Source organism: Mastigoproctus giganteus, chromosome 2 (assembly GCF_048544385.1).
Source record: "Mastigoproctus giganteus isolate SK-2022 chromosome 2, ASM4854438v1, whole genome shotgun sequence".
Classification (NCBI taxonomy): domain Eukaryota; kingdom Metazoa; phylum Arthropoda; class Arachnida; order Uropygi; family Thelyphonidae; genus Mastigoproctus; species Mastigoproctus giganteus.
This window is the reverse complement of record NC_143576.1, coordinates 80518161-80545580: the sequence shown is the minus strand read 5'-3', so window position 1 is coordinate 80545580 and position 27420 is coordinate 80518161. Positions and strand designations below refer to the sequence as shown.

General features: G+C 35.6%; 1 protein-coding gene across 1 annotated transcript in view; it reads left to right on the top strand.

The window, feature by feature from the left end:
- LOC150089359 (NBAS subunit of NRZ tethering complex-like) overlaps positions 1-27420 on the top strand; it is a 1057261-nt gene that overhangs the window by 119827 nt on the left and 910014 nt on the right. The window contains exons 11-12 of the mRNA XM_090389247.1: positions 11636-11767; positions 18654-18773. Coding sequence (XP_090245373.1) covers positions 11636-11767; positions 18654-18773 — 252 coding nt within the window. The remainder of the gene's footprint in view (positions 1-11635; positions 11768-18653; positions 18774-27420) is intronic.

The following is a 27420-nucleotide window of genomic DNA, read 5'->3' as shown; positions in this document are numbered from 1 at the left end:
GAGAACACCTCCTTGAAGAATGCCTGTTGAGGTTGTGACGAGAATATTATCAGTACTAGTTGGGAAGAGGAGAAATCTGCGACTTAGGCTGTACTAAAAGATCAGAAATGATCATTGTGTAAACGAAAAAATGATTTTTTACTATTTCAAAACCTTTCTTGAGATCTATGTTATCGAAAGCACCTTTAATGTCTAAGTAAAATACATTGCATTGTGCCTTATCTTGAAATGCAGTTTGGATGTGCACAATGGTAGGTTAGTTGTTGTGGAGCACTTTCTAGGACCAAAATGCATGTTGACAGATATGCATTAGTGAAGATTGCATGTTGAAGATATGGGAGCACGATATTTTCAATAATTTTAGTAATTATTGAAGAAACAGCAATTGGTCAATAACCTGTATGGTTATTACTGCAAGCTTTTTTAGGAATCTGCATAATCATGAAAGTTTTCCATTGTCTTGGAAGGAATAGCTGGGAAGCACACCTGGGAATGATACGCACTAACAAATCAATGATGTATGCGCTGGACAATATAGAGACAAGTAGTATATGGTATTATCTTGGAACGTAACTTACAAAACCTGCAAATAATCAAAACTGCTGATGTTAACTACATATATTGTGCAAACAACCCATGAATAATTCAAACTGCAAAATGGAAAACTGTGAATATTAAGAGTTTGCCATATTAACTTATTTCAAATTAAATTTTAGAAAAATAAATGTGAGGTTGGTATCAGGGGAAATAGAGGAGACTATTACTAATATATATACAGTGGAACTTCTCAATTACGAACTTCTATTTAACGAATTTCTCTATATTACGAATTTTTTCGCAAAACATTGCATTTTGAAACGAAATTACATCTAAAATTAACCCATATAGTGAAGTGTTAGTCTCTCTATAACGAATTTTAAAAAAAAATTAGTAAAAGCATTTTTGAAGATTTTCAAGCATTTACTGCTAAACAGTTGCTTAAATATACCGTCTCCTTCCTTCCGAAATTGCGCATTAGCATCTGGAATTAATCATTCTTTTAGTGAACACTTGTGGCCATTGACGCCCATAGGAGGGTCTTTGTTTCATTTTTGTTACAGTTATTAAACCAAATGGGTTTTTTTAAAAGTGGTTGTAAACTTTACAATAAATAGGGTAGATTTCTAAATTGATGTTGGCTCAGGGGAAAACGAAAATCACTGCAGTAAACCTTTAGTATGCTGCGGCGGCAATACATAGAATGCTACCATAGTCGGTTTTTAGTAACGCCTACCGAGTGACATTTGCTTCTCACCTCAACTGTACCGTGTGACCTTCCTGTCAATCATTATATGATATGTCTGTTCTCATCTAACTGGACTCCCAGTAGATGGTTTTCATGAATTTTTTTTTTTTTTTAATTTCGTTCGTCAACAATCACATAGGCTATATGCTCTTGTAGTTTTTTTTTTTCTGAAAAGTAACATACAGCATACATTAATCATGAATTTTCTTTGCTGTATATATGAATGAAAGCAGAATAAAAGAAATTCACAAAGTCATATATTTCTTCAAAGTGATTGATAGGAAAGGTCACGTGATACTGTTGAATTGGCAAGCGAACATCATTGAGTAGGCGGACTAACAATTCACTATATGGTCAGTGCAGCGAAGTTTGCGGTGTATGTATCGGCAAGAGCTGCAGTAGAGTAATTTTTACAATTGCGGAAACTATGTCGAAGAGAAAGTGTTTAAGTATTAATGATAAAGCAAAGATTGTTATGATATTGATCAGGGTTTTAAGAAAAAAGATATTGCGGAGAAATATGGCATACTTGCAAGCAGTTTATCTACGATTTTAAAAAATCGAGAATCAATTTTAAATGCAATTGAAGGAGGAGCAGACAAGAAGCAAAGATGTTGATAAAGCTGTTCTAAAATGGGTGTAAATGATACGTGAAAAGAATATACCAATATCGGGCATAATAATTAAGCAACAAGCTCTGAAATTTGCACAGTCCTTGGACATACAGAATTTAATGCGAGCACTGGGCAGCTAGATAAATTTAAGAAGTGCCATAGAATTATGGAAAAGGTTATTTGTGGGGAAAGTGTTAATGTAAGCGAAGATTGCAACAGTTGGAGAAACAATACCTTGAAGAAGATTTTGGAAGAATATGAGCGTAAGGATGTTTTTAATGCTGATGAAATGGGTTTATTCTTTAAATGTTTACCAAATAGAACACTTACTTTTAAGGATGATAAATGTTTTGGCGGAAAACAAAGCAGAGAAAGAATCACTGTGCTAGTTGGAGCAAATATGACAGGAAGTTAAAAATTAAGACTTTTAGTCATTGGAATATCAAAAAATCAAGATGTTTTAGAGGCACAAAATCTTTGGAAGCTGACTACACCTTTAATAAAAAAATCATGGATGACAAGTGATATTTTTGAAGAATGGATATTAAAACTAGACAAGCGTATAACAGAAGAAAAAAGGAAAATCATGTTGGTAACTGACAACTGTCCGGCACATCCTGCCTGTATTTCTGCCAAACTTAAAAGTGCGAAGTTGTTGTTTTTACCACCAAATGTAACGTCAAAACTCCAGCCAATAGACCAAGGCATTATTAAAAATTTTAAATGTCATTATTGAAAGAGAATAATAATGAAGATTGTCAATGCGTTATCAGAAAATAGAAACTTGAAGGTTACAATTAACCTTAGAGATTGCATCTCTGAACTTGCAATAGTTTGGACAAACGATGCCACTGAATACACTATTCAAAATTGTTTTTCGGGATTTGCATTGAATATAGAAGTCGAACAACTAGACGAACAAGATGAACTACTCCTTTCACAACTGAAAAACTTTTGGACATTATTAGAATCGTCCGGAAACATCGAAAATGAAATAACACTGGATAGTTATGTTTATGTAGATCAAGATCTGACTACAGCAGAACATCCAAATGAAGATGAAATACTGCTTAACAGTGTTAGACATGACCATGATCACAAAGAAATTAATGATGACGCTGAAGATGCATCAGAACAACCTGTAGAAAAGCCAACTTGCTAAGATTAACTCTTTTAAAACGGTTTGTATGGGTCTACAATTTTGTGAAAATGTTCCTGATAATGTTTTTAATGCTCTGAACAAATGTGAGGTTTTCTTTGAGAATCAGACATTTTTTAATTGTACTGTGCAAACGAAAATTACAGATTTTTTAAAATTTGTGATACTTACTGGTGAAAATTGTGTAAACGTAATTTAAATAAGTATGTTTTTGAAATAAAATACATTAAAAATAAATGTAGATTCGTTTTCATTTTCTAATTAGATAACAATTTCTAATACAAAAGATATTCTCTGTATAACGAAATTTCTCTATAACAAATTTTTTCGTGGGAAGTTCGACTGTATACATATATATATATATATTTTTTTTTTTTTTTTTTTTTTTTGTGAAGTGAGTTTGAAAATTTTCTGAAAAAGAATTCAGGACTCAAGAAATTTATTTTTTAGGAAAATTAGAGTGAAATACTTTCCCAAGTTGTGTGAGAGATATGCAAATTGGTCCATGCAGTCATGTAGGCTTTTTAAAAATAACTATTATTATTTTTTAAATAACTGTATTGTGAATGAATATGATATTTTACTTTTATAGTCTCTATAGTTTACCAGAATTTAAAATTTCAATCAACAACCTTTATTGGAAGCAGGGATATAGGCACATAAAATTTGTGCAGAGAAGAGTATTACTACTTGGGTGCGAAAACCAGCCCAAGAGAACACTTTGTTGAAAAAAAGTTTTTGTGGGGGGAGTTACTATTACTGCTATGAATAGCTTAATTTATATTTGGAGCAAACCTAGAATCATAATCCAGAAAAAAAAAAAAAAAAAAAAAAAAAAAATATATATATATATATATATATATATATATACACACACATTACAAAAAAATTCAAAAAAATTACCACACTTTAAGAAATTATATTTTGGGATTCTGACCCAACTGAGCATTCCTCCAGATTTTCTTCCCTGTGTTTCAAAACCCAGTTTACTTCTTGACAGGGTGAGAAAGAAACTCAAAATAAAAATGAAGTTAATATGTAGTATATCCTCTAACTTGGGGAAAGGGATAGTTTGAATTAGTGAAAATTCTAACTTGTAGAATATAATTATATGTAATTATTTTCAACCGATAGAAATTAGTTACATATTTTCAGTCATTTTAAATAAAAACTTAGAAATTTATTTTCAGTTAAGAAAGGTATTGTTAGATGTGTTTCAGGATACATCATAAAGAAAAGAAAATTTTATGAAAATGTTTATACAAAAAAAAAAAAAAAACAATGATCCCGAGTCATTCAGAATATTGCGGTTATTTTAAACAATGTATTAATAATTATAAATTTAATCAGATAGCGCAGATGCATCTCCTCATCCAAATCATATTGTGTTTGAGGAAATTGGATTTTTTTTTGTTGTGTGAAGATTCTGTTGTATACTGTCATTCACAATTTCTTAGAGCATAACAATATTTTTCAGATTACTTGTTATAATTAGCAAATTTGATGAAAATATTGCAGTAATGTTTGCATTTCTGTAAGTCTCTTTTCCCCCCCCCCCTCCATTTCTCATTTCGCCTACAGCTTTTTTGGTAAAATCCGAATAAGTGATGCTGCTAAATGCATTGACAAATTAGTTGTCACATTACTTCGCTCACTGGAGAGAGTTGCCAGTATTGCAGTCATTTTTCGTGTAATTTTATGAGTTGGTATGCTGATTATTTTTTTTTTTTCAATTTTTTTGCTGAATGTAGTTGCATCACTACATTCAGCAAAAAAATTGAAATTTTCAAATGGAACTGAATTTTACCAGCCATTGGGAGTTATTCACCTGCTGCATTGCTATTGCTGGAGATCCCATTCTGTACATATGTTTCACATGCATTTAAAAAAAATAGATGTGCTATATCCTTGTTATTAGAACAGATATTTCCTCCTCGTGCTCTTTGCAGGTTTGCTGGTAAAATATTTCAAAATACTTGATATTTTATTTTTCAATTAGTAGTGTTGTTGGAGTTGGCTTTTTCTCCCCATGTTCTACTGCTGTGCTTTACAGAATTTTTGAAGCACACTGTGCTTAGCGGTAACAGCAAACTGAAGTGTCAGATGTTTAAAAAAAGCATAAGAGGATAACTAGCTTTTAATTATGTTCCTCTCTTAGGGTATCATTGAGGTATAGTTATCTAAATCAGAAAGAATATTGTCATCATTAATAGCTTTTATCGTTCAGAATTGTATTGTTAAATTCTCTTTTAGGAAGAATGTCTATTCTGTATAAATAAAATATACATATAGAAAAGAAGTCAATCTGAATTAGTAATGTTTTACTGTGCTCTGAAGTTAATGTTTGGTATTGGGAATATATATATATATATATATATATATATATATATAATTTTTTTTTTTTATATGATGCATTTGAAATTTAATATAACACAAGATGGATAGAATTACATTTATTCTTGCTTTTACATGGTACAGTAGTTTAACTTTGTTAAAGTTCTAATATCTTAATTGCTATATAACCACTTTTTCAGGAGTAACCACATATGTTTTTCAATGTCATTTCAAAGTACTTTTCAAATAATGTCTTTTTATGTACAAATTGCTTTGAAATCTTCTAGCAAGTGCTTCCATTTCTTATTTGTGTTTCCAAGTAATTGTAGATGTAATTTATAATAGGTGGAAGTACAAAAAATATCTCTTAAAAATTGGAAGAGATCATGCCTGTCAATCATTTTATCTGATTTGGCTTACAAATGTTGGAATTCTCTGGAATTCAGATCCAAAGTTGATGAAATTGAATAAAATTATACGTACATAGAAAATAAATTACATTAAAAAAAAAAGTAACAGTGGATTTTTATGATTATTTTTAATTAAGACCTTTTCCCATTTTTTTTTTGAAATTCTAGTTTTATTTTGAAAATAATTTAACTCTGATATTGAAAATAATTTAACTCTAATAATAATTTAACCAAGTCAGAACATATTAATATTTTATATACAGAGCTTTAATTTTTATGAATTTTCAAAATTTCACAATGAACTTATTGCTCAGTGAATGATTTACCTCTTGAAGGGGTAAATTATTATAATATTTTAGGATTTAATAGTCTTATTTAATAATCTTTATTTTATTGTATTTAGGAAAACATCACACACACAAACACACACACACACACACACACACACACACACACACTACAATGTCCCTTGATAGTAGAAAAAGGTCAGAGATCCTCAGTATCAGGGAAAGGAGCAATAAGGTACACAAAATACGTTAAATAAAGCAGTAACAAGATATATTAACACTAAATTAACACAAAAAGAGGGCGCTGACTCTCTTTAGAAAATACAGCTGCGAGTTACAGGCTCCGAAAAAAACGATAAGTTTTTGCTTATTATTTACATAATTGTTATTTTATATTGTACTTAATACGTTGTCTTATAGTTCTAATTACGCTGGTTATTTTTATTTTTATTTGTATAAACAGTTTTTGTAGATATACGTAATACTTTATAAAACCGTTATTTCATTCGAATGTTGCAGGCATTGTTTTGTATATAGTGATCGGGAATTCAAATTTTTAATTGAGGTAGTTAGGTAGCTCTAACGTATAATTATAGAAACAGTAATACGCTTCACTGTTTCTATTAGATAGCGTAGTATTGACATTTAATTTAATTTAATTTAATTTATTGATCTTATTAATTTAAAATTTCATGCCCCAAACTAGAGCAGCAAAGCAACGGGCACAAAGTGGCAGGAGTGCTGTGACTCGGGGGAGAACTGAGGGGGGCGATTCTCCAACGCATCACAGCCTTAAAAAATGTGCAACTTGTGAAATGTTTGCCGAACTATCTGGAACGGAACATGATATTGCCATGGGGGATGTCTTTGTGTGCACGCGATGTAAGGAGTGTAAAGAAATCAGGCGACAACTCAGCGTTGTTGAGTTGTTTGGGCCTATATGAGAGTTTGAAGGACAGGGTGGATGCCCTCGAAAGATCTAAATTGAGGGGCCCATCAGGCTCTCAGCTGCCCACATCAACGCCAGAGCTTGCACTTGGTCATCACGCAACACAGCGGCAACCCCCAAGGCAGATTGCGCTGGTCCCAAAGGAACTAGTAGTTGTTGGTGACTATTGTCAGGGAAACAGGAAACATCCTTTGTAGAAAGGATAGATGGAACAGGACCAGGGTATGTCTGCCAGGGGCAAAGGTTGATGACGTTGTAGAGCAGATATCATGTTTTAAGGACACAAAAGGTGATATAGTTGTACACGTTGGCACTAATGATATTAAGAGTAGGAGACCGGCAGAATTACTTAACAAGTACAGGTCAATGATGAAAAAAAGCCGTGAATTAGGGTTGAATTTGAAAGTGTCTGCAATTCTGCCCAGACACAATAGGAGGGAGTATATGACGAGAGCCTTGTCGATCAATTCGGCCCTGGAAAGATTGTGCAAGGCTCAAGGGGTAGAATTTTTTTCAGCCTGGACTGTACTTGTTAACAGGAGAGATTGCTTCTACAGGGATGGGATACACTTAAATAGAAAGGGTGCAAGAATATTTGCTGATGCTATCGAGGCAGTGTTATGTGGGTCGGAAAACTGATAGCTTGGGGGGATACAAGGACTAATAGTTTAACAGTAGCCGTAGGCAGAGGTGAAGGTGATTCTTGCACAACTTCTATTAGAATAAGTAGCGACCTGGAGCGAGGGGTGTTGGGGGTTTCAGGGACGGATGTCAGTCATCGTGAAACAGATGGGTATATGGGATGTGTTAGAGTGACTGGGAATAGGAATAGGTGCATGTATACTTGCATGTATACCAATGCTAGAGGTATAGTAAATAAATTTGATGAATTTGAAGTGTTGGTCAATACATCAAAGGCGGATATTGTTGGGATATCAGAGACGTGGTGTCACACAGATATAAGGAATGCCGAACTGGAATTTGGGGAGTACAATGTGTACAGAAAGGATAGACAGGATAGAAAGGGAGGAGGTGTTATGCTGTTAATAAAGAAAAACATAAAATCAAAAGAAGTGCATCCAGTTGATATAGATGAACAGTGCACTGTTGAGTCAGTTTGGTGTGACATAAGCACTGTGAAAGCAAAAATTAGAGTAGGAGTGTGTTATAGGCCTAATGACTCAAATGAGTACAATGAACAATTGTACAGAGAAATAGAGTGGGCTAGTAAATCGGAATGTCTTATAATGGGCAATTTTAACTTCCCAGATATTGACTGGAACTTGTGGATTGGGCACTCACACACTAGTCAGACTTTTGTGGATTTATTGGATGATTGTTTTCTGCAGCAGCATGTTCGGAGAGGCAACCAGATCTGGTTATCAGCAGTGATCATTCATGTATTAGGAATTTGCAGATAAAAGAACCACTAGGTGGCAGTGATCACAGTGTACCGACATGGGATTTACTTAAAGATTTAATTACCATCAGGGGGTAAAGGAAAGGGTTTTTGCTTCCGTAAAGGCGAGTACAGTGGTCTCCGACAGTTTTTAAATTCTGTACAGTGGGATCAACTGACGATGTTACCAACAGTAAATTCTAAGGAAGCATTCAAGGAATTAATCGTGGAAGCTACTAAAAGTTTCATACCTATTAAGAAATATTGTTCAAGGTTTAGGCCTAAATGGTTGTCAAATGAACTAATGAGACTCGTAACAGAGAAGAAAAGTGCATGGGATGCATATAAATTATCAAGCGACTCAGAAGCCTATGGCAGATATAAGTTAATCTGTAATCAGGTCACAAAGGAGGTTCGACAGACGAAGGCAGAGTACGAGAAATCTTTGGCAAAAGATGCTAAGAAAAACAGCAAGGATTTCTTTACTTATATAAACTCTAAAAAGAAGGGGATGAATCTGATTGGTCCACTTGACATTGATGGTTCGGCTGTTGATGATCCTGCTCAGATAGCAAACAAACTGAATGAGTATTTTGCATCTACATTCACACATGAGGAGTTATTAAGGTTTGAAAATGGCAGAAGGTTATCAAATTGTAGCAGGGTGCTTAATGATCTTGTAATAATTGAGAGCAAAGTGGAAGAGAAATTGTTGAAGTTAAACGAAAGAAAAGCACCTGGGGTGGATGGGATCTATCCAGTTATATTAAAGGAGGCGGCAAAGCAACTAAGCAAACCCTTAGCCATAATTATGAGAGCATCCTTGGACTCAGGGGAGTTTCCCACGGACTGGAGATGTGCAAATGTATCCCCAATTCACAAAGGGGGATCGAAGGGTGACACGAGTAATTACCAGTTAGTTTAACTTCTGTTCCGGGTAAAATAATGGAGTCGCTGGTTAAAGATGCATTGCAATATCATCTAGACAAGTCTGCAGCAATAATTCAGACACAGCATGGGTTTGTTAAGGGAAAGTCTTGTCTGACAAATTTGATAGGATATTATGATGTGGTTACAAAGGAACTGGATGCAAAAAATAATTTTGATATCATATATTTGGATTTCAGGAAAGCTTTTGACACTGTTGCACATGGAAGACTATTGTACAAATTGGAGCAGAATGGTATTAAGGGTAAGTTGCTACAATGGATAAAAGGATGGTTAAGTGGGAGAAGACAGAGGGTGGTAATCAATGGGTGCTGCTCTTCTTGGACTAATGTTATTAGTGGAGTCCCACAGGGTTCGGTGTTAGGTCCACTGTTGTTTTGTATATTTATCAATGATATTGATGAAGGTATATCAGGCTTAATGTCGAAGTTTGCAGATGATACAAAGGTTGGCAGGGTTGTTAATGACAGTAATGGCAGTGTGCTACTGCAACAGGATCTAGATAATTTGGGCAGATGGGCTAAGAAGTGGCAACTGAAGTTTAACCTTGACAAATGCAAAGTACTGCATATGGGTAGAAGTAACCCCAGAGAAATGTACCAACTGTGTGGTAATTGGAGCAGAATGGTATTAATACACTTAAGGTGGTAGAAAATGAAAAAGACCTGGGAGTAATTGTGCAGTCAGATATGAAGTTCTCTTGGGCCATGGGGTTTTGTCAATGATATATAGGAATTTTGCTAGCAGGGAAAAGGAGGTGATTATCCTTCTGTATAAGGCAATGGTCAGGCCACGCCTTGAGTACTGCGTACAGGTCTGGAGGCCTCATTTTAGGAAGGATGTAGATTTACTTGAGCGTGTACAGAGAAGGGCAACAAAATTGGTGAGGGGAATGAAGGGATCCTCTTACCAAGAGAGGCTTAAGTTCTGCAAATTGCAGTGGCTGGAGACTAGGCACCTGCGCGGTGATCTGATTGAGGTATATAAGGCCTTGAATGGGTTCAGCATGCTGAATTCTGATGGGATCCTTCCACTTGTTCAGATTACGAACCTAAGGGGACAAAAATTCAAATTAAGAAAAGACAGATGTAGAATAGATGTGCGGAAATTTGCCTTTAGCCAGCGGGTGGTTAATTGCTGGAACAAACTTCCATCTGTCGTTGTGGAAGTTGATAGGTTGAATAAATTTAAGGAGGAACTGGACAGGAATTTGGAGGGAATGGTGTGATTTTTTTTTTTTTTTTTTTTTTTTGGCTGATGCTGCATAAGCTCATACATTTGCTTTCTTGCATCACATGCCACTACTACTACTAAATATATGAAACAGATGCAAAAATAATTTTCAGATCATATACTTACATGGATCGCACAGAGACAGTGAGTACATCATCATATGTCATGAATACAGAGGAGTGATAATGGTAGGAGGGATACCACTATATAAATATAACTTAAGGACATTTCTCTTGTATTTTTTGTGTGTTGTAAATTGCAGAAAGTCTGCATTCACTTGCTGCACTGCTGACAGTTGTTCAAAAGGTAGAAACCTGTCAGTGAGATGGAGTCTGTTATTGGCTTCCAGGAAGAAGAGAGCCCTAAGGGGACATTCAGGGATACGTGCACAGACCTTCCATATAATAGGTTTGGTTATAACAAACAAGAACATTTTGGTTGTGACTGTTAATTGAATCTTGTCTACTTTTTTTGGAGAAGTGCTGCATGTCAAGGGTAGTATTAAGAGTAGTAGTGCCCCTGACAAGAGGATAATTTTGTTTAAAAGCTGTCCACTGAAGCAGCTCCACAACAAAGAATGTTTTCAAAGTGGTTGGGGTTGCTGATTCCCAAATTTCTGTGCCATACAGAATAGTAGAGTGTAACAGCCAGTGAACTTATTTTCTTGTGGTTGTCTGGCCATGCACATGTAAGTGTTGCTTAATTATCCAGTACATTCCGAACATTTTTTGTTGCATTACTTCGGTGTAGAGGTCGAACCAGAGTTTTGTTGTCAAAAATTATTCCAATTCTATATGCATGTTCACTATTGCAATTTCTTTTACTCTGATCGTTGACATGATTTATTATTATGTGTTTCAAGAAGAAGATTATCTGTGCTGATTTGTCTGAATTTATCATGAGACCAAACTGCATTGGTATTCAGTAATCGCCTTTAACAGTATTATACAAAATCATTATTATTGGTTTACTAATTCTTTAGACCTAAAATTTTAATTTTCTTTTTTTCTTTTATAGCAGGACACAGTATTTAAATTAAGCATATCTCCTGGTGGGCATTTGTTATCAGCTATACATACATCTGGAAATTTGTCACTTTGGCATATTCCATCACTTGAACTGAAAGCAATATGGAATTTGGAAGACCAGGTATTTCTTTAATTGAAATTTTTATATGTATCTTTTTGATCACATATATCAGTTTTTTTTGTTTTGTTTTTATTTCTTGTTATTTATTTAGGAAGGAAGTGAATATATTATATTATAGTGCATCTTTTTAATGTAATTATACATTTTTTGCATAAGGTAGTGTTGTATAAGCTAAAGTTCTTCCCTGAGATAGTTAGATTAGAAATTATATTCAGACATGCAAATTGTATTAAAATTATCAATTTAAAGTGTAAAATTTTGTATTGGGCGCATTGTTTAAAATAAATTGTGATGACCCCAAATCTGTGCAAGAGCTTTGGGCCTGGCCTGATATTAATCAGGTCCAGAGTCTGTAAATGAGCATTAGTAGTGGAAAACTGATGCAAGGAAAAAAGGAAGCAAGCTTACAGAGAAATTGCAAAAAAAAAAGAGAGGAAGAGTTTGTGTTTCTATCCCTCTAATTTGTCAAATCCTTCTTTAAATTATTTATTTAAACTATCCACTTCTGCAGTGCTAGGTAGAAGTTGAATTCTAATAATTAATTACTGTGTGGCTGAAGGAAAATTTCTACTCATCTATCCTGCACCATCCTTTTCCAATTTATCCCACTTGTGTGTCATCTGAGAAACAGTAAAGATGCCTTCAGCATTTAGTTTAATTAATCCATTTAAATTCCAGAGACCTGATTAAACATTTTAATCAAGTCTCTTTACAGATGACTAGTTTCCAAACATTTTAGTGTACAAAACTAAAGTCTTTCTTAGTATGAGCTGAAGGATTACTCTGTATCCTTTTGTGCCTCAGACTGATTTTATTTCTGTTCTCTGTACCATTTCCAACAGATCTGTAACTTTCCTAAATTGATGCTTCCAAACCTGTATGCTCAAGGTTTGGCCTAACCATTACCTTACATAACAGGATAATCATCTCTTCATCTTTCCTGTGACAAAGAGGATGTTGTCCTGTTGCTACCAAACATTTCTGTGTATCTTTCTGTGATATTTGTGTGATTTCTGTGATAGAATCACATGAAATGTTGTAGCAGTCTGTCTGCGCTGTGAGAACTTCATGTCAGATTGTAAATTATCCCTAGGTAATTTTTATTTTCATTGCCTTCAGGATCATCAATAGTTATGCCATTCACATCATGAACCATATTGTGCCAACATGGTTCATGTCTTTCCTCCCAGCATTAACACAAGCAAAAAGTTCTTTGCTACTGTATTTGTTGCTCTAGTATGATATATAATTTTTAGTCTAAATTTAATTAAAAAATACTAAGTATGAGTATAATAATACTATGCTAATCTCAGCTTATGCAACAGCAGTACTATACTACACTATTTTAAGTTATATACTATATGATACAATTAAGTTATAAAATTAATAATTGCTATAAATTCATAGTTTATGAACTTAAAAAACATTTATAATATTAAGTATAGTCCTATGCAGATATGTTAGTATGTTTGCATCATGTCTATGTGCAGTTGAACCAACTGAAGTTGTATAAGTGACATCATTACATACTATCTCGTATTGTGAAATCCCCCAATGAGTTTCATGTCTGTTATATTTCGAATAAGTAATTCTTCCTCATTAGAGAAGACTATTATTACTTATTCTTAGTGGCAGCTACCACCCAGACAGCCGTTTCAGGGTTAGTTGGCCACAAATTAGTAAGTGGATAGGACACGAGGCATAAAAGCTGACGCGTCTCCGTAGCCAGGTGGGAAGGAGCAGCAGTGTGTAGTACACGCTTTTTGATTAGACCGGGGTTCGAGCCCGTCACCACCAAATACGGAGGATGCGGAAAGGTCAGGGAATGACCACCGCATATCCTGGAGCAATATGGCATTAGTTGCTAATGCTCCTAAAAACCAAACAACAAACAAACATAAAAGCTGACAACCCATTTATGAATTTATTTCACAATTTGAGAGGTGCCAAATGGTGTGCATATGAGATAAGAAATTTATAGATAAAAAACCTCAATCAAGGCTTTAAAGCCCTAGATTTCCTTGTGTCTCATTTGTATGGTTGGTCGATTACTTGATTTTTTTATAGTACTTTAGTAGCATAGGCCATAATGTACCAAGTAAAAATGCCCATTCTGTGTTGAGACATAAGAAATTTTGGGCAATATCAGATGTTATGTAATGATGCCATTTATACAACTTTAGTTGGTTCAACTTCATATAGATATGATGCAAATGCATTAACATATGAGGGGTTTCCGAAAAGTAAGGTAACACATTTTTTTCTTAATAATAGTGAAAGGGAGTGAGATGAAACGCGGTGGACACATAGACCCGTTAATAATGTTCAAAAAGACCGCCAGTGTAGCAGCACTGCACTGCTGCAGTACTGTTGCCTCACAGAAGATTCCACTTGCAAAATGGCAGCTACCGTGCGAGCGTGGTCCAAAACAGGTGTTGGTGAAGTTATTCGCTTTTTGCAAGCAAAAGGGTCTTCACCAAGTGACATTCACCGTGAACTGGTTGCTCTGTATGGCAAAAAGGTGATGACAAAGAAGCAGGTGTGTTTTTGGTGCAATGAGTTTAAAGCGGGCTGTGTTGACATTGAAGATTGACATTGGATGGGCAGCCCTTCGAGCAAGACAGAAGACAACATTTCACACATTATGGCATTGTTCTTGAAAACAGGAGAGTGAAACTGCGTGAAATTGCACAAATAGTGAATATGAGTAAGTCGACTGTTTCCACGAAGTCCTTGGCTTTCAAATGGTGTGCTGCCACTGGGTGACCCGACAATTGTCAGAGGAGGATAAAGCAAAACGTATGGGGGATGTGATACAGCAACAAAGGAGAGGATTTTCTTGCTAGTCACAGCAGATGAAACATGGGTTCATCACTTTTTACCCAGAGAGCAAACAAGACTCCATGCCCTGGAAACAGCCACAATCTCCTGTGTTCAAAAAATTCAAAACTGTTCCCAGTGTTCGAAAAGTTATGGCCACACTGTTCTGGGATCGCCAAGGTGTTCTGTTGGTGGATTTCTTGCCGAAGGGAGAAACAATCAATGCACAGCTTTACTGTGCAACGTTGGAAAAACTGAAAGCCAACATTCGATGCAAACAACCAGGACTCCTGACAAACGGCGTGATTTTGTTGCATGACAATGCAACTCCACACACTGCCCACTCCACTCGTGAGTGGTTGCAATGCAGTCGTTGGGAAACTCTATCACTTCCCACCTACAGCCGAGACTTAGTGCCTTCAGACTTCCATATGTTTGGCCCTCTGAAAAAACACCTTTCAGGAAAGCATTTCACCATGGATGAGGAAGTTCATCAGGCAGTGCAATGTTGGTTACCACGTGTGGGCATGCACTTCTACAGTACTGGTATTGATAAAGTGATCCATCTTTGGAACAAGTGCATCAATAAAATTGGAGACTTTGTGGAGAAGTAGTGCATGTTCACTTATTTCTTGGGGTGTAATTTCAACTTTGTATAAACATCATTGAGAGAAAAAATGTGTTACCTTACTTTTCGGAAACCCCTCGTATATGTCAGTTGAATTTGAATTTCTTTGCAGTGTGAGGCTTTTTAGCCCTAAATTCTTATAATTCCTACAGAGTTACACAGAAGAATGCTAAGTGCATTTATATTGTTCTTATGTCTGATTGAACAGAATGGAATGATATTTATATCATCCATCAAATAAAATGTAAAGTTCCTTTCAATTTTAAAATGTAGAAAGTTGGAAATAAGATAACTAATTTTACAACATATTGACAAGTGCAGACCTAATTGTTGCATTCATTTACTACATTCTGTCATTCTAATTAGTGTTCTTATTTCTTCAATAGTCTAGATTATATAACTACATTTGATTTTGTAGTAAATAAAATTGAAACTTTGCTATTAATAGTTTTTATTGTAAATTATCTGAAATAATCTAGGAAGGCTCTACTTTGAAGGTATTCTACATAAAGAAATACACAGTATGTATTTGTTTATGTAGAGTACTTTCAATGTTTGTTTTTTTAAGTAGCATTAATAGCTAGATCGTAGGTATAGCTTAGCTTAATTTTTCAGCACTCACCTCATAGTAATCCACTTAGTTGGTGGAAAGTTTTACCGCATATATATAGTGGTTATGAGATTCTAATAACTTACGGAGATTATAAATTTATAAACTAAGTTATGGGCTTTAAAAATTTTTCTAAGAAAGGAAAGTGCACCTTCCATTCTATGTTTGTCTAATTAAAATAAATTAAATGAAGAAAGATAAAAGCTAATAGCCGTGCACGAGCAACTTTTGAAATCGTCTTCAGTTAGCTATAGTGGGGAGGGAAGAGCACATGAATGTATTATATACGGGTTGAGTTCCCGGAATGCATTTCAGTGCCAGTGGAAACTTAATACGTGCTAAATTCCAAATAGGGGAGAAGTTGGCAAGAATCTTTTTGTTTAATACGTCGAAGGACACGAGAATATCGTTTTCAGATATGGTTTTCATGGAAGTTATACGTTCGTGTGCCTGTTTAGTATTGTAGACCCTGAACCGAGAAAATCTCATTAAAGGTGAAATAATTTTGACGAGGAATATGGATAGGTTAGCATAGGCGGACTGTTTATAAGAAACGATGGGCCTTAAAGGATAATCTTGTTTATGGAGTTTGACTATTCCAAAAATGTGTGGGAGAATGTTACTGCATATGCCTATTTGCTGGAGGGTGTGTACATTAATTTGTTTGTTGGCTCTGGGTCTTCTTAACATTCTCCCACACATTTTTGGAATAGTCAAACATTCTCCCACACATTTTTGGAATAGTAAAACTCCATAAACAAGATTATCCTTTAAGGCCCATCGTTTCTTATAAACAGTCCACCTATGCTAACCTATCCATATTCCTCGTCAAAATTATTTCGCCTTTAATGAGATTTTCTCGGTTCAGAGTCTACAATACTAAACAGGCACACGAACGTATAACTTCCATGACCATATCTGAAAACGATATTTTCGCGTCCTTCGACGTCGTCTCCCTATATACAAATGTACACATTGAAACCATGCTACTGGCTCTTAAAGAACTATTAATTAAAGACGACACTTTGACAAAACGTACTGACTTAAACATTAATGACATTTTAGAACTCACATCACTGTTACTTGACACCAAACAATTTAAATTCCAAAATAACATCTACGAACAAATTTTTGGCCTTTCCATGGGCCTTGGTATCTCTGCCCCTTTATCTGAAATCTACCTCGCTTCTATTGAAGAAAAAAATACTCCAACCCTTTCCTCCAGGGATTAAACTATATATGAGATACGCAGATGACGTCCTCTTAATAGGCAACAGAACCACCATTGATACTTTACTGAACACGTTTAACACAACACATGAAAGACTCAAATTTACCCTCGAAGTAGAAACCGATAATAAAATTAATTTTCTAAACCTCACTATATACAAAATAGGTACATCTTTAGGCACCAAAATATACAGAAAGAACACACATACAGGTAAATTCTTACATTACCACTCACACCACCCTCTATACATCAAAAAAGCAGTTCTATACAATCAGATATACAACGCTATAAAATATAGTCACACACAAACAGACCTATCTGTAGAATTGCAATACCTCACCAAAAAATTCATTGACAGAAAATATCCATTACAACTAATAAAAGAAACCATCACCAAAGTCCATAATAACACTAATAAATAACCCAAGCAAAATTAATAACCACGTGAATAAGATACATAAACCCCTTATCGCCCTCCCATACCATCAACAATATGCTAGAAGACTTCAACAGATTTTTAAGAATACAGATATCAAATTAATATTCACATCTTATAACAAATTAAGATCCAAATTCAGTTCATACAAGACAACACACGAGTATGGGACACAAGATCATAACAACATTATATATTTGGTTAGATGCCAATCAGATTGCCAAGCATGTTATATAGGCAGTACAATAGCAAAATTTGGGACATCAAAAATTTCTAACACGCGTGCATACTACCACTTTTAATAGCTTCAAATCTAATTTAGCAAGTACAGAACTAACACAACACGTCTAATCTTATAATCATAACCCACTTCGATTCAGCCATTACAGTTGTTAAATTAAATTCCAGCTATAAAATCCTTCAAAACGAAGCCCTTGTCATTGAGCGCCACACATCACTTAACGTATTAAACAAAAAGATTCCCGCCAACTTCTCCCCTATTTGGAATTTAGCACGTATTAAGTTTACACTTGCACTGAAATGCATTCCGGGAACTCAACCCGTATATAATACATTCGTGTGCTCTTCTCTCCCCACTATAGCTAACTGAAGACGATTTCGAAAGTTGCTCGTACGCGGCTATTAGCTTTTATCTTTCTTCATTTAATTTATTTTAATTAGACAAACATAGAATGGAAGGTGCACTTTCCTTTCTTAGAAAAATTTTTAAAGCCCATAACTTAGTTTTTAAATTTATAATCCCTGTAAGTTATTAGAATCTCATAACCACTATATATGTGGTAAAACTTTCCACCAACTAAGCGGATTACTATGAGGGGAGTGCTGAAAAATTAAGCTAAGCTATACCTACGATCTAGTCATTACATCACAGCACATAAGGACTCCTTAAAATATCAAGAGTGGCATTAATAGTTCATTTTTATATTGGTTAATGATATTTAATTTTTCAGGTTTCAAGCGAGGCATCTTATAAAAAATATATATTTATATTTATCTAGCACAAACTGTTTATAGTGCTGGCTGCAGTTTGTAATAGCAATTATTTTTTTTTACATTCTATATTTAAGTTTATAATTCATTCTAGCTGTATTTCATCATAAAAAATATTAAAGATTTCTCTTTATTTCCCTTTCTTAAAAGCCCAGCTATAATTCTTTGAATCCTCAATACTGTGAACCAGGCATGAAGCGGAGAGCACCAACTCTTCTTTCAGATCCTATTGCTTCACGTATTATTGACATTAATTGGTGGTCAGATGAGGTAAATAAATAAATGCAATAAAATAATATGAAAACTCATTTTCCAATCACTGTTCCTTTATATTTTATGTATAGGGCACATAAATAATACTTGGATCAACTTTGTAATAGCAGGTTGATATTAGCCTAATGTAGCAGTTACTTATGTTGTTGGGGGGATTGTTGTTCTTTATTTTTATGATGTTTGGGTGCTAAATTTTAATATGATATCTTTGAAGTGAACAATGTATAGTGTTTAGTGTTAATTGTAATGTGGCTCTGAGGGTTCCCTCCAACTCTGCATCAAGCAATGTGATGAATATAAACTCTGTAAAGGCCAGATTTATGTAGGTTAGTGAGTGGTTTGTGTTGGTTGTGTTGTTCTTCCGGTCTCTTAGCCTAGGGGCTTGTGTTTTCACACAGAGGTTCCCAAAATTGCTGAAGGACATAAAGAAAAGGAAAATGGTATATCCTGAACACCTGATGACAAACAACAAATATGCAATTCCATGGCTAATGATTGAGGGAAAAATGGAAGGAAGAAGAAAGCCTGGGAGAAGACGTACATAATGGCTTGATAACATTAAGAACTGGATAGGACTGAACACTGAGTAGCTGTTCAGAGCTACCAGAGACAGAGAGACATTTGCCGTGATGGTTGCTGACCTCTGTTAGAAGATGGCATACAGAGGAGAAGAAGAGAAGGTCTTTAGGAGGATGTTTCCCGAGCAAAGCCATTTGACATTTAGGAGAGCCTGCCAGCCCTTTGAAAGCCTTCCAGATAAGAAGGGCAACATTTTTCCTAAGGGCTTTTCTCTAGGAGAGTGAATTATCAGGTATTGAGGTGTCGGAGCTAATATTTCTTCAATTTGCAGTCTCTTTGCTGAAGTGACTTTATCTAGGTTATTGACTGCGTTTTCTGGTTGGGACCATGTTGAGGTTCTAGAAGAAGAGATTTTATTATCTGGATTTATGGTTGATTTTATTTTGTTTCAGGGCCTGTGCTCTTCATACAACATGGAGCCCAAATTGGAAGCCCACTAGCCAGCCAGCAATAAATGTACTCAGGAGAGGGATGTCAGGGCTATCTAGACACATACCCTCACCACCACTAGCCTGGATTCTATCCCTTGGATCATATGGGTAGGGGAGTGACATTTACATGTTTGACCCTTGTAGGCAAACTCACTGCCTGATTGATCCTGGCTGAGCCTTCCAGGACCATCTGTCTTGTTGAAGCAGGGGCCAAAGTGCTGTGTTAATGCTGAGCCCTTCAACCACCAGATCCTCCTTTCTGAGTTTCCACAGGTCACATCATCATGTATCAAACATACTGGATTATTTTGGTGGTAGCCTGAAGTTCAGGCTGTTGGCATTGGATCCCAGTGATTCTAATTTGTAGGTCTAGCAGCTTGGAGGTGCTCTCACCATGGAGTGATAAACATTCAGAACAACTTCTCTTGAGCAACATCCATTAGGGGAATGCCAATTATAATTACTTCCTGTGACACTGAATTCATTCTGAGGTGCCATCTCAGAATGGGATATCCTTGAAGTGTCAGAAGAGAAAATCTGTTCTGATTTAAAATCTCACAGAGTGACAATTGCAAAATAAACATTTGTGCATAAAGCTGGGAATCTTGTTGCCACAAAAAACATCATCTTTATGTTTAATTCACTGTCTCCTAATGAGTTCGTAGCTGTCCAGTATGTCCATATTATCTTACTGTCCAGTACGTCCATACATTCCAAATCCTTTAAGGTGCTTTCAGTACCAGAGATATCGACATTCACTGCTTTTTTGCAGGTGGCAAGAAAGGTGGTGAAACCAGTAAACACCAAATAACTTTTATATTCTCAGAAGGTAGCAGATAGCTGTACCATCAGAACTCAAATTGAAATGACTATCCCACCTTAAAGAGTCATTTACTGCCAATCACATGCTACTTAATAAGGTTGCAGAAGCTGTGCAGAACGACCAATCAGCTGCTACTTGCATATTTGTACCTTCTAATGCTCCACTGGTAACAGAACAAAGTGGCAGTGAAAGGCTGAAAAAAGTTGAAGTGCCACATGTAACACAAGAAGAAATGGATCAAGGTCAGGGTGATACCAGGTGATTCAGTCTTGTAACTCTTTTTGGAGGAAGAAATAGACACAGGACAGCATCCTACTTTCCCAAAAAAGATAAATCCAAGGCTGAGAAAAACAAGCCCTCAGCAATTTGGAAGCTGATTGATGGATCCACCAAGCCCAGCTAAATTTACCATGGAATTGTCATGGATTCAGGCAGAATACTGATACATCAAGGCCTTCTTGCCAAAGCATGCATCAGTTTATTTTTGCTTACAGGAGACATATGTACAATCCCATGTAATGATAGAACTAGAGATGGAGTTGTTATCCTTGTGGGCAACCACACTCCTTTTCAACCTATTATTCTTACCATAAACTTATAAGTGGTAGCAATCTGCATTATGGTAAGATTTTTAATAATAATTTATGCCACCTCTTTGCCACCTGAGACTAACATCCCCTGGACCTTGATGATCTTATTTTGCAGTTGTGTCTCCCTGTTTTGCCTACCAGGGATTTCACTTCACATACTACCCTGTTGGGGTAGTGCTGACATTAATGGAAGGGAATGTGTCATATGGAACACCTTTCAACATCTAGCAGAGTTTAACATCAGTAGAGTCATTCAGGAACCTGTAAATAATGCAATGATATACACCACAAAATATTGTTCATGCAGTTGCAACTGCCATTCTGAAGTGTGTGTTGCTGACATTAATGGAAGGGAATGTGTCATATGGAACACCTTTCAACATCTAGCAGAGTTTAACATCAGTAGAGTCATTCAGGAACCTGTAAATAATGCAATGATATACACCACAAAATATTGTTCATGCAGTTGCAACTGCCATACAGGTAGAATGCACAGCAGCAGAAAAAGATTCAAAACGTAGCTTGCGTGGATATTACAACAATATCCTACCATGGCTAATTTAATAGCCTTTAAATGTGTACTACCCAAAGCAGGCTACATTTGCTAACAGAGTCAAAAAGAATCATGAATCCATTTTACATCATTTATTAGCCAGTCAACCAGCAGTAAGGTCGCCAGGATAAAATCTGCAAAATGATGGGAAAATTTGTCTCACTCCTCATCAATTCTAGAACATAATGGGTGCACTATTGCAGAGCCAAGTGCAACAGCTAAGCAGGGCCGGCGTAAACTTGTGCGGGGCCAAAAAAAAAGAACACCTAAATAAATTATTTATTATAAACACATTATTACATATTATATAAGATCATAGAATATTATTAAATAATTTTTCTGGCCTTTTTCGTTGCAAAGTCTTTAATTACATCATCAAAATTTATGGAATTTGCTACCTCGCTTTTGATAGACAAAATAGCCAGAGATGTAAAATGTTCTTGGCTTACTGCAGATCGAAGGTAATTCTTAATTAATTTTAACTGCGAAAAACTACATTCGGCTGAAGCTACGGTTACTGGCTTTGTCAACATTATTTGCAAGGCAATTAATAAATTGGGGTATCCGGAGCAATATGGCCTTGGTTTCTAATGCTCCTAAAAACCAAATAACAACAACAAATGATTCTGAAAGATTGCTTTTTATAATATATTTCATTGTGTCAAGACCCAAACAATTTTCTGGCATAATCGTCCGGAACATCTTGATTTCTTCATATACAGTACATCTGCTCTGTCTATATCTCCTTCTTAAATAGAGATGCAAATCTTGACAACATTTGAATAAATGTTGCTCATCCATATTTGCGATTTCACTCATATATAAAAAACCAAAAATGTTTTCATGGTTTTCATATAATTCAAACTTATTTTGAAATTATTCTAATGCGGTATCTATTATCGTCAAAAAATAATTCACTTGGAAATTTTCTTCATCGCTGATTGTTGACGACTCATCCTCTCCTTCGTAATCAGTTTTCTTCTTTTACCTCTGTATGTAGACTTAAAATTAGGTGTTATATTTAATTCTTTTGCAATATCTTTTGCTGTGGAAATGGCATTTACGAATCCTTCATTTCTATATTTTTTGAAAAATGCATTCAGTTCTTTTAAATGCTTTGTGGCCACATTTATATGCATTTTTTGGTTCTGCAGAACTCTACTAACAATATTGACCTTAGATAATATTTCGTACCAAATGATGAGACTAACTACAAATTCAAATTCATTTATTTTTCGGACAATGGACAAAATTTCACTTTTTAATTTACAGTCAGATGTTTGTAGCAACTTCGTTGAGAGCATTTCGAAATTGGGGAAGTTGAAAGCGAACAGCTCTTACACTATTTAAACGACATTTCCATCTAGTACCTGATAACGGCTTAGGAGTAATTTCTTGAATATGTTTTTTTTAAAACATCCCAACATGATGTTGATGCTGCAAATGTTATATATATCTTTTGTAAAACACCAAAAAAGGTTAGAGCTTCGGGTGAAGATTTTGCTGTGTCTCCCAGTAACAAATTCAAATTATGACTTCTGCATGGTACATAAAATGCTCTTGAGTTTTCACGCAATATATTTGCTTGTACTCCCTGATATATTCCCCTCATGTGTTGGTGCCATTGTCATATCTTTGACCACAACAGCCAAATCAATTTAATCCCATATTGCCCAAAATAACCTTGATTGGTTCGGAAAGTCCTTTTCCTGTTGTATCATGGACTACTTCAAATTTAATAAAACGTTTTTTTATTTCAACATCATCATCTGTTATACTGACGTTACGAAGAACAACTGACAATTGTTCTTAGTGGCTCACATCTGGAGTACAATCCAATAAAATTGAATAATATTTTGCTTTCTTTATTGCATCTATAATTACTGTTTTTACTTTATTTGCCATTGCACTTATTAAATATTGGTATTTAAATAGAACAGCCATAAAAGGCTGTTCTATTTAAATGATCATTTAAAACTGGGTAAAATTTTGCAATTAATTCAATTAAACCCAAAAAATTACCATTGTGTGGTGAGTATAAAGTATTGGAAGTTCCTCGGAAAGCTAAATTATGTTGGGCCAAATATAAAATAGATGCAACTATTTTTCGAAGAACTTATTTCCAACGTTCAGTTTCCAGTTTTAAACAATTTTCGAATTCTTTATCAATTAGGTTGTTAGTGCGGAGATTTTGCTCTGTTTGAAGCCATTTGTTTATATCTTGTAAATGTATTGAAGATCGTTCGTGCATTGTGATTCGCTGAGTTAAATGAGACCAATCACAAAATCCATCTGCCCCCAATGAAACATCACTTGTAGAAAATAATTTGCAAGCGAAACAGTATATCTTATCTTTAGACTTAGAATAAATTAGCCATCTTTGTGTTTTTCTTTGTCCATTCACTAATGTTTTGGTAAAATATGTTGTAGAAAAACTTCTTTTGTGTTCATTTTTAGGGAAGTTAAATTGGCTGACTTGTACAGGACCATGTTTAACTATCAAACTTACTATTTTATTTGTTCTTTCAGCTGGCCACTTACCAGGATCTTCAATGTCAAAATAATTCCTATCTTTTTCTTCCTCAGGACGGTTTCCAGTGTTTTCACAATTTTTGGTGGTAAATTCGATTGTTTCTCTATTATCGATGTCTTCCATTTCTTCTTCAGAATGGTTCCTGTTTTCTCCTTCCTCAGGATGGTTTTCAGTATTTTCACAACTATTGTTGTTGGAAAATTCGATTATTTCTCTATTATTGATGTCTTCAATTTTTTTTCTTTGGAGTCGTTTACACAATCGTTCATAGGAAATTGTGTTGCGTTTCTGTTTTTTTTCAAATTCATCTGTTTGATCTGTATACGAGTGTTCTTCAACGTCATTTGGGCGTCTTGTTTCAATAACTGTTTGTTTGATGCTTAACATAATCATCTCGCTTCTTCTTTCTGTTCAATTTTTCAGTATTTTCTTCCCATGTATTTTCTTCCACGATCTCTATCTCTGCTAGCCATACTGGAACTGGATACTAAAAAAATTATAAAAATTATAATTTACAATTTAATTTAAAAAATAAAAATGGAACTTACCGTAAAAAATTTATACGTAGCAGCTATCAGCAATAAATCTCTCACGTCACAACACAACACAACACAACTAATTAATGAAATGAATAAATAATCATAAATGCCACATGTAATGCATAGTGCACGTGCCCAAAAGACCAGTTGTTCAGTTGTATATTTAACTGATCATCACGACGTCTTGTATTTAAAATACATGACGAACAAAATATAGTATTTTGTTCGTCTGGTCGTACTGTTGCGAAGTGATTTTCTAGTAGGTTGAATGGTGGGAGTTCACTTTGCCAGTCGTTAACTTACACGGAAACATCGTAGAAGTACAGCAGCAGAAAAAGCGCACGTATTTGTAAGTTGTAACGCGACACCTTAGAAAGCATGGGGCTGTCTAAAGCGTGGGACCGGGTTCCAGGGAACGCGCTGAACTTGTGCCGGTGCTGTAGCTAAGGCTCTTGTGGAAACATTTTGTAACATTGTTACAAAATGGATTGTGTACTATATACAAGGGCTAAAAAAGCTTTAACTCATGCTAATGCAAGTGCTGTTGGACCAGATGGCATCCATTACAAAATGATTAAGCACTTTTCAATCAAACCAAAAAACAGTTTCTGGATTCTGGGTGTAAGGCAATTGTTCTTACTTTTGCTAAGCCAGAAATGGATCCTAAAATTCCTATCAACTATCAACCTATTGCTGTAATTAGCTGTTTGTGCAAAATCCAGGAGAGAATGGTCAGTTACTTATCTTATAAGGTACAGCAGACTCTTGATTTACCAGGATTGGATTAACTGGGACACTTCTACTCCAAAAAAAAAAAAAAATTCTACCGGAAATCTTATGTAAAATTCAAGTAATAAATATAAAGGTATAAACAGATGTTTTGCAAGTCGTACATAAGCGACAAGAAGTGGCATTATAAGTTGTAATTGGGAGATTAGTGTACCTATTATCTTGCAACCCCCCCTTCCTACTGTCTTCACACCCGCTCCTAAAAAAAGAAAAAGACCAAATGTTGGCGTAGAGTTATGCCTAGAGAGGCATAACTCTACGCCACAACATATATCTTCCAAACTTAAATATGCGTAGGTGGAAAATATACGTGGATGACACCTTCACTATGGTACAGAAGGGGAGAGAGGAGGATGTTGTTAGTTTTCTCAATGGTTTCTCTCCTTTTATACAGTTTACCTCAGAGGTAGAAGTGAACGGTACCCTCCCATTCCTGGATGTAATGGTGTACAGAGAAGGCTCCTGGCTTAGAACTGCAATCTTTAGGAAACCAATGTGTAGGAGCCAGTACACCCATTACAGGTCAGCGCAGACTGCACAGCATAAAAATAGCATTGCCAGGGCACTTTTGAGTAGGGTTAGGACACATTGTAGTACCTCTGAGGAGAGAGAGAAAGAAATTGAGCAAGTTAGGACGGACCTTATAAAATGCGGTTACCCCCAGAAGGTCAATATAGTAGAGACGTGCAGTCTAATCATGAAACAACACCGTCTGTTCCAGTCACCACATTTTATATTCCCTACTATCCGGGCTTATCAGATTGTATTGCAAGGCTGCTTCGTGACTTTCAGGCACGCTGTGTTCCTTTCGGGCTGGAGGTTGCACACGGTAGTGTCACAGGTCAAAGACCCCATTGCTAGGGACTCTAATAGTGGGGTTATATATGAGATCAGATGCCCGGATTGTGGGGAGTGTTATGTGGGGGAGACAGGACAGCGACTAAAAGACTGTGGGGAACACATGAGAGCCATACAGACCGCAGTGTTCAATAAGTCCGCGGTTGCTGAGCATTATTGGGAAAAACAGCACCAAGTCTTCCCCGAGAATGCTATCATCCTTCACCGGCGCACAGGTTCTGGGACCGTAAGTGGTTGGAGAGTTTATGGATTGGCTCGTCTGAAAACAGTAGCATGAATAGGGATAGGGATGTTCGGCTCCACCCCATCTTGGAAGCTGTAGTCCTTGCAAGAAATGAGCACTTCTCGTTTCCACATTCTCGAGCCACTTCCAGTTCCGGTGCACGTGAAAGTAATACTGAACATGCGCCTGGTCAGCCACGCGTACCGTGAACCTGATACTAAAGGATGTGTTGCCCAAGTAGCATTGTTGTTGAGAAAGGCGGTGGACGTCCCCGAAAGCTACAATCATTATTTTATTGCTTTTAATTTTCATATTTTATTGTATTTTAACATTTTTGTAATATATTTTATTTTATTTTATAGTGAATCCGTTTTGTAAATATTATCCACTGTATCGGTACATTTTATCATATTTATATTTTTATATTTTTACAGTATTAAACTATATTTTAATCAAAACAGTTGGTGTATTTATTTAAATTTCTGATATGTGACTTTTCTTTTAAGAATTAAGTGAAGTCTGGTACTCCATCTGGCTATCTGCAGCTATATTCATCATGCCAAGCTGAATGTTGACTTAGTGCCAGTTTACACAGACTGCTTGAAGTCAGAATCATGTATAGGATCCACTGCTGTATTTCTAGACACCATTATAATTGAGCATATTCTCCCTGAATGCAGCATATACACTGCAGAGTTGCACATTATAGAATTAGCCTTGGATCAC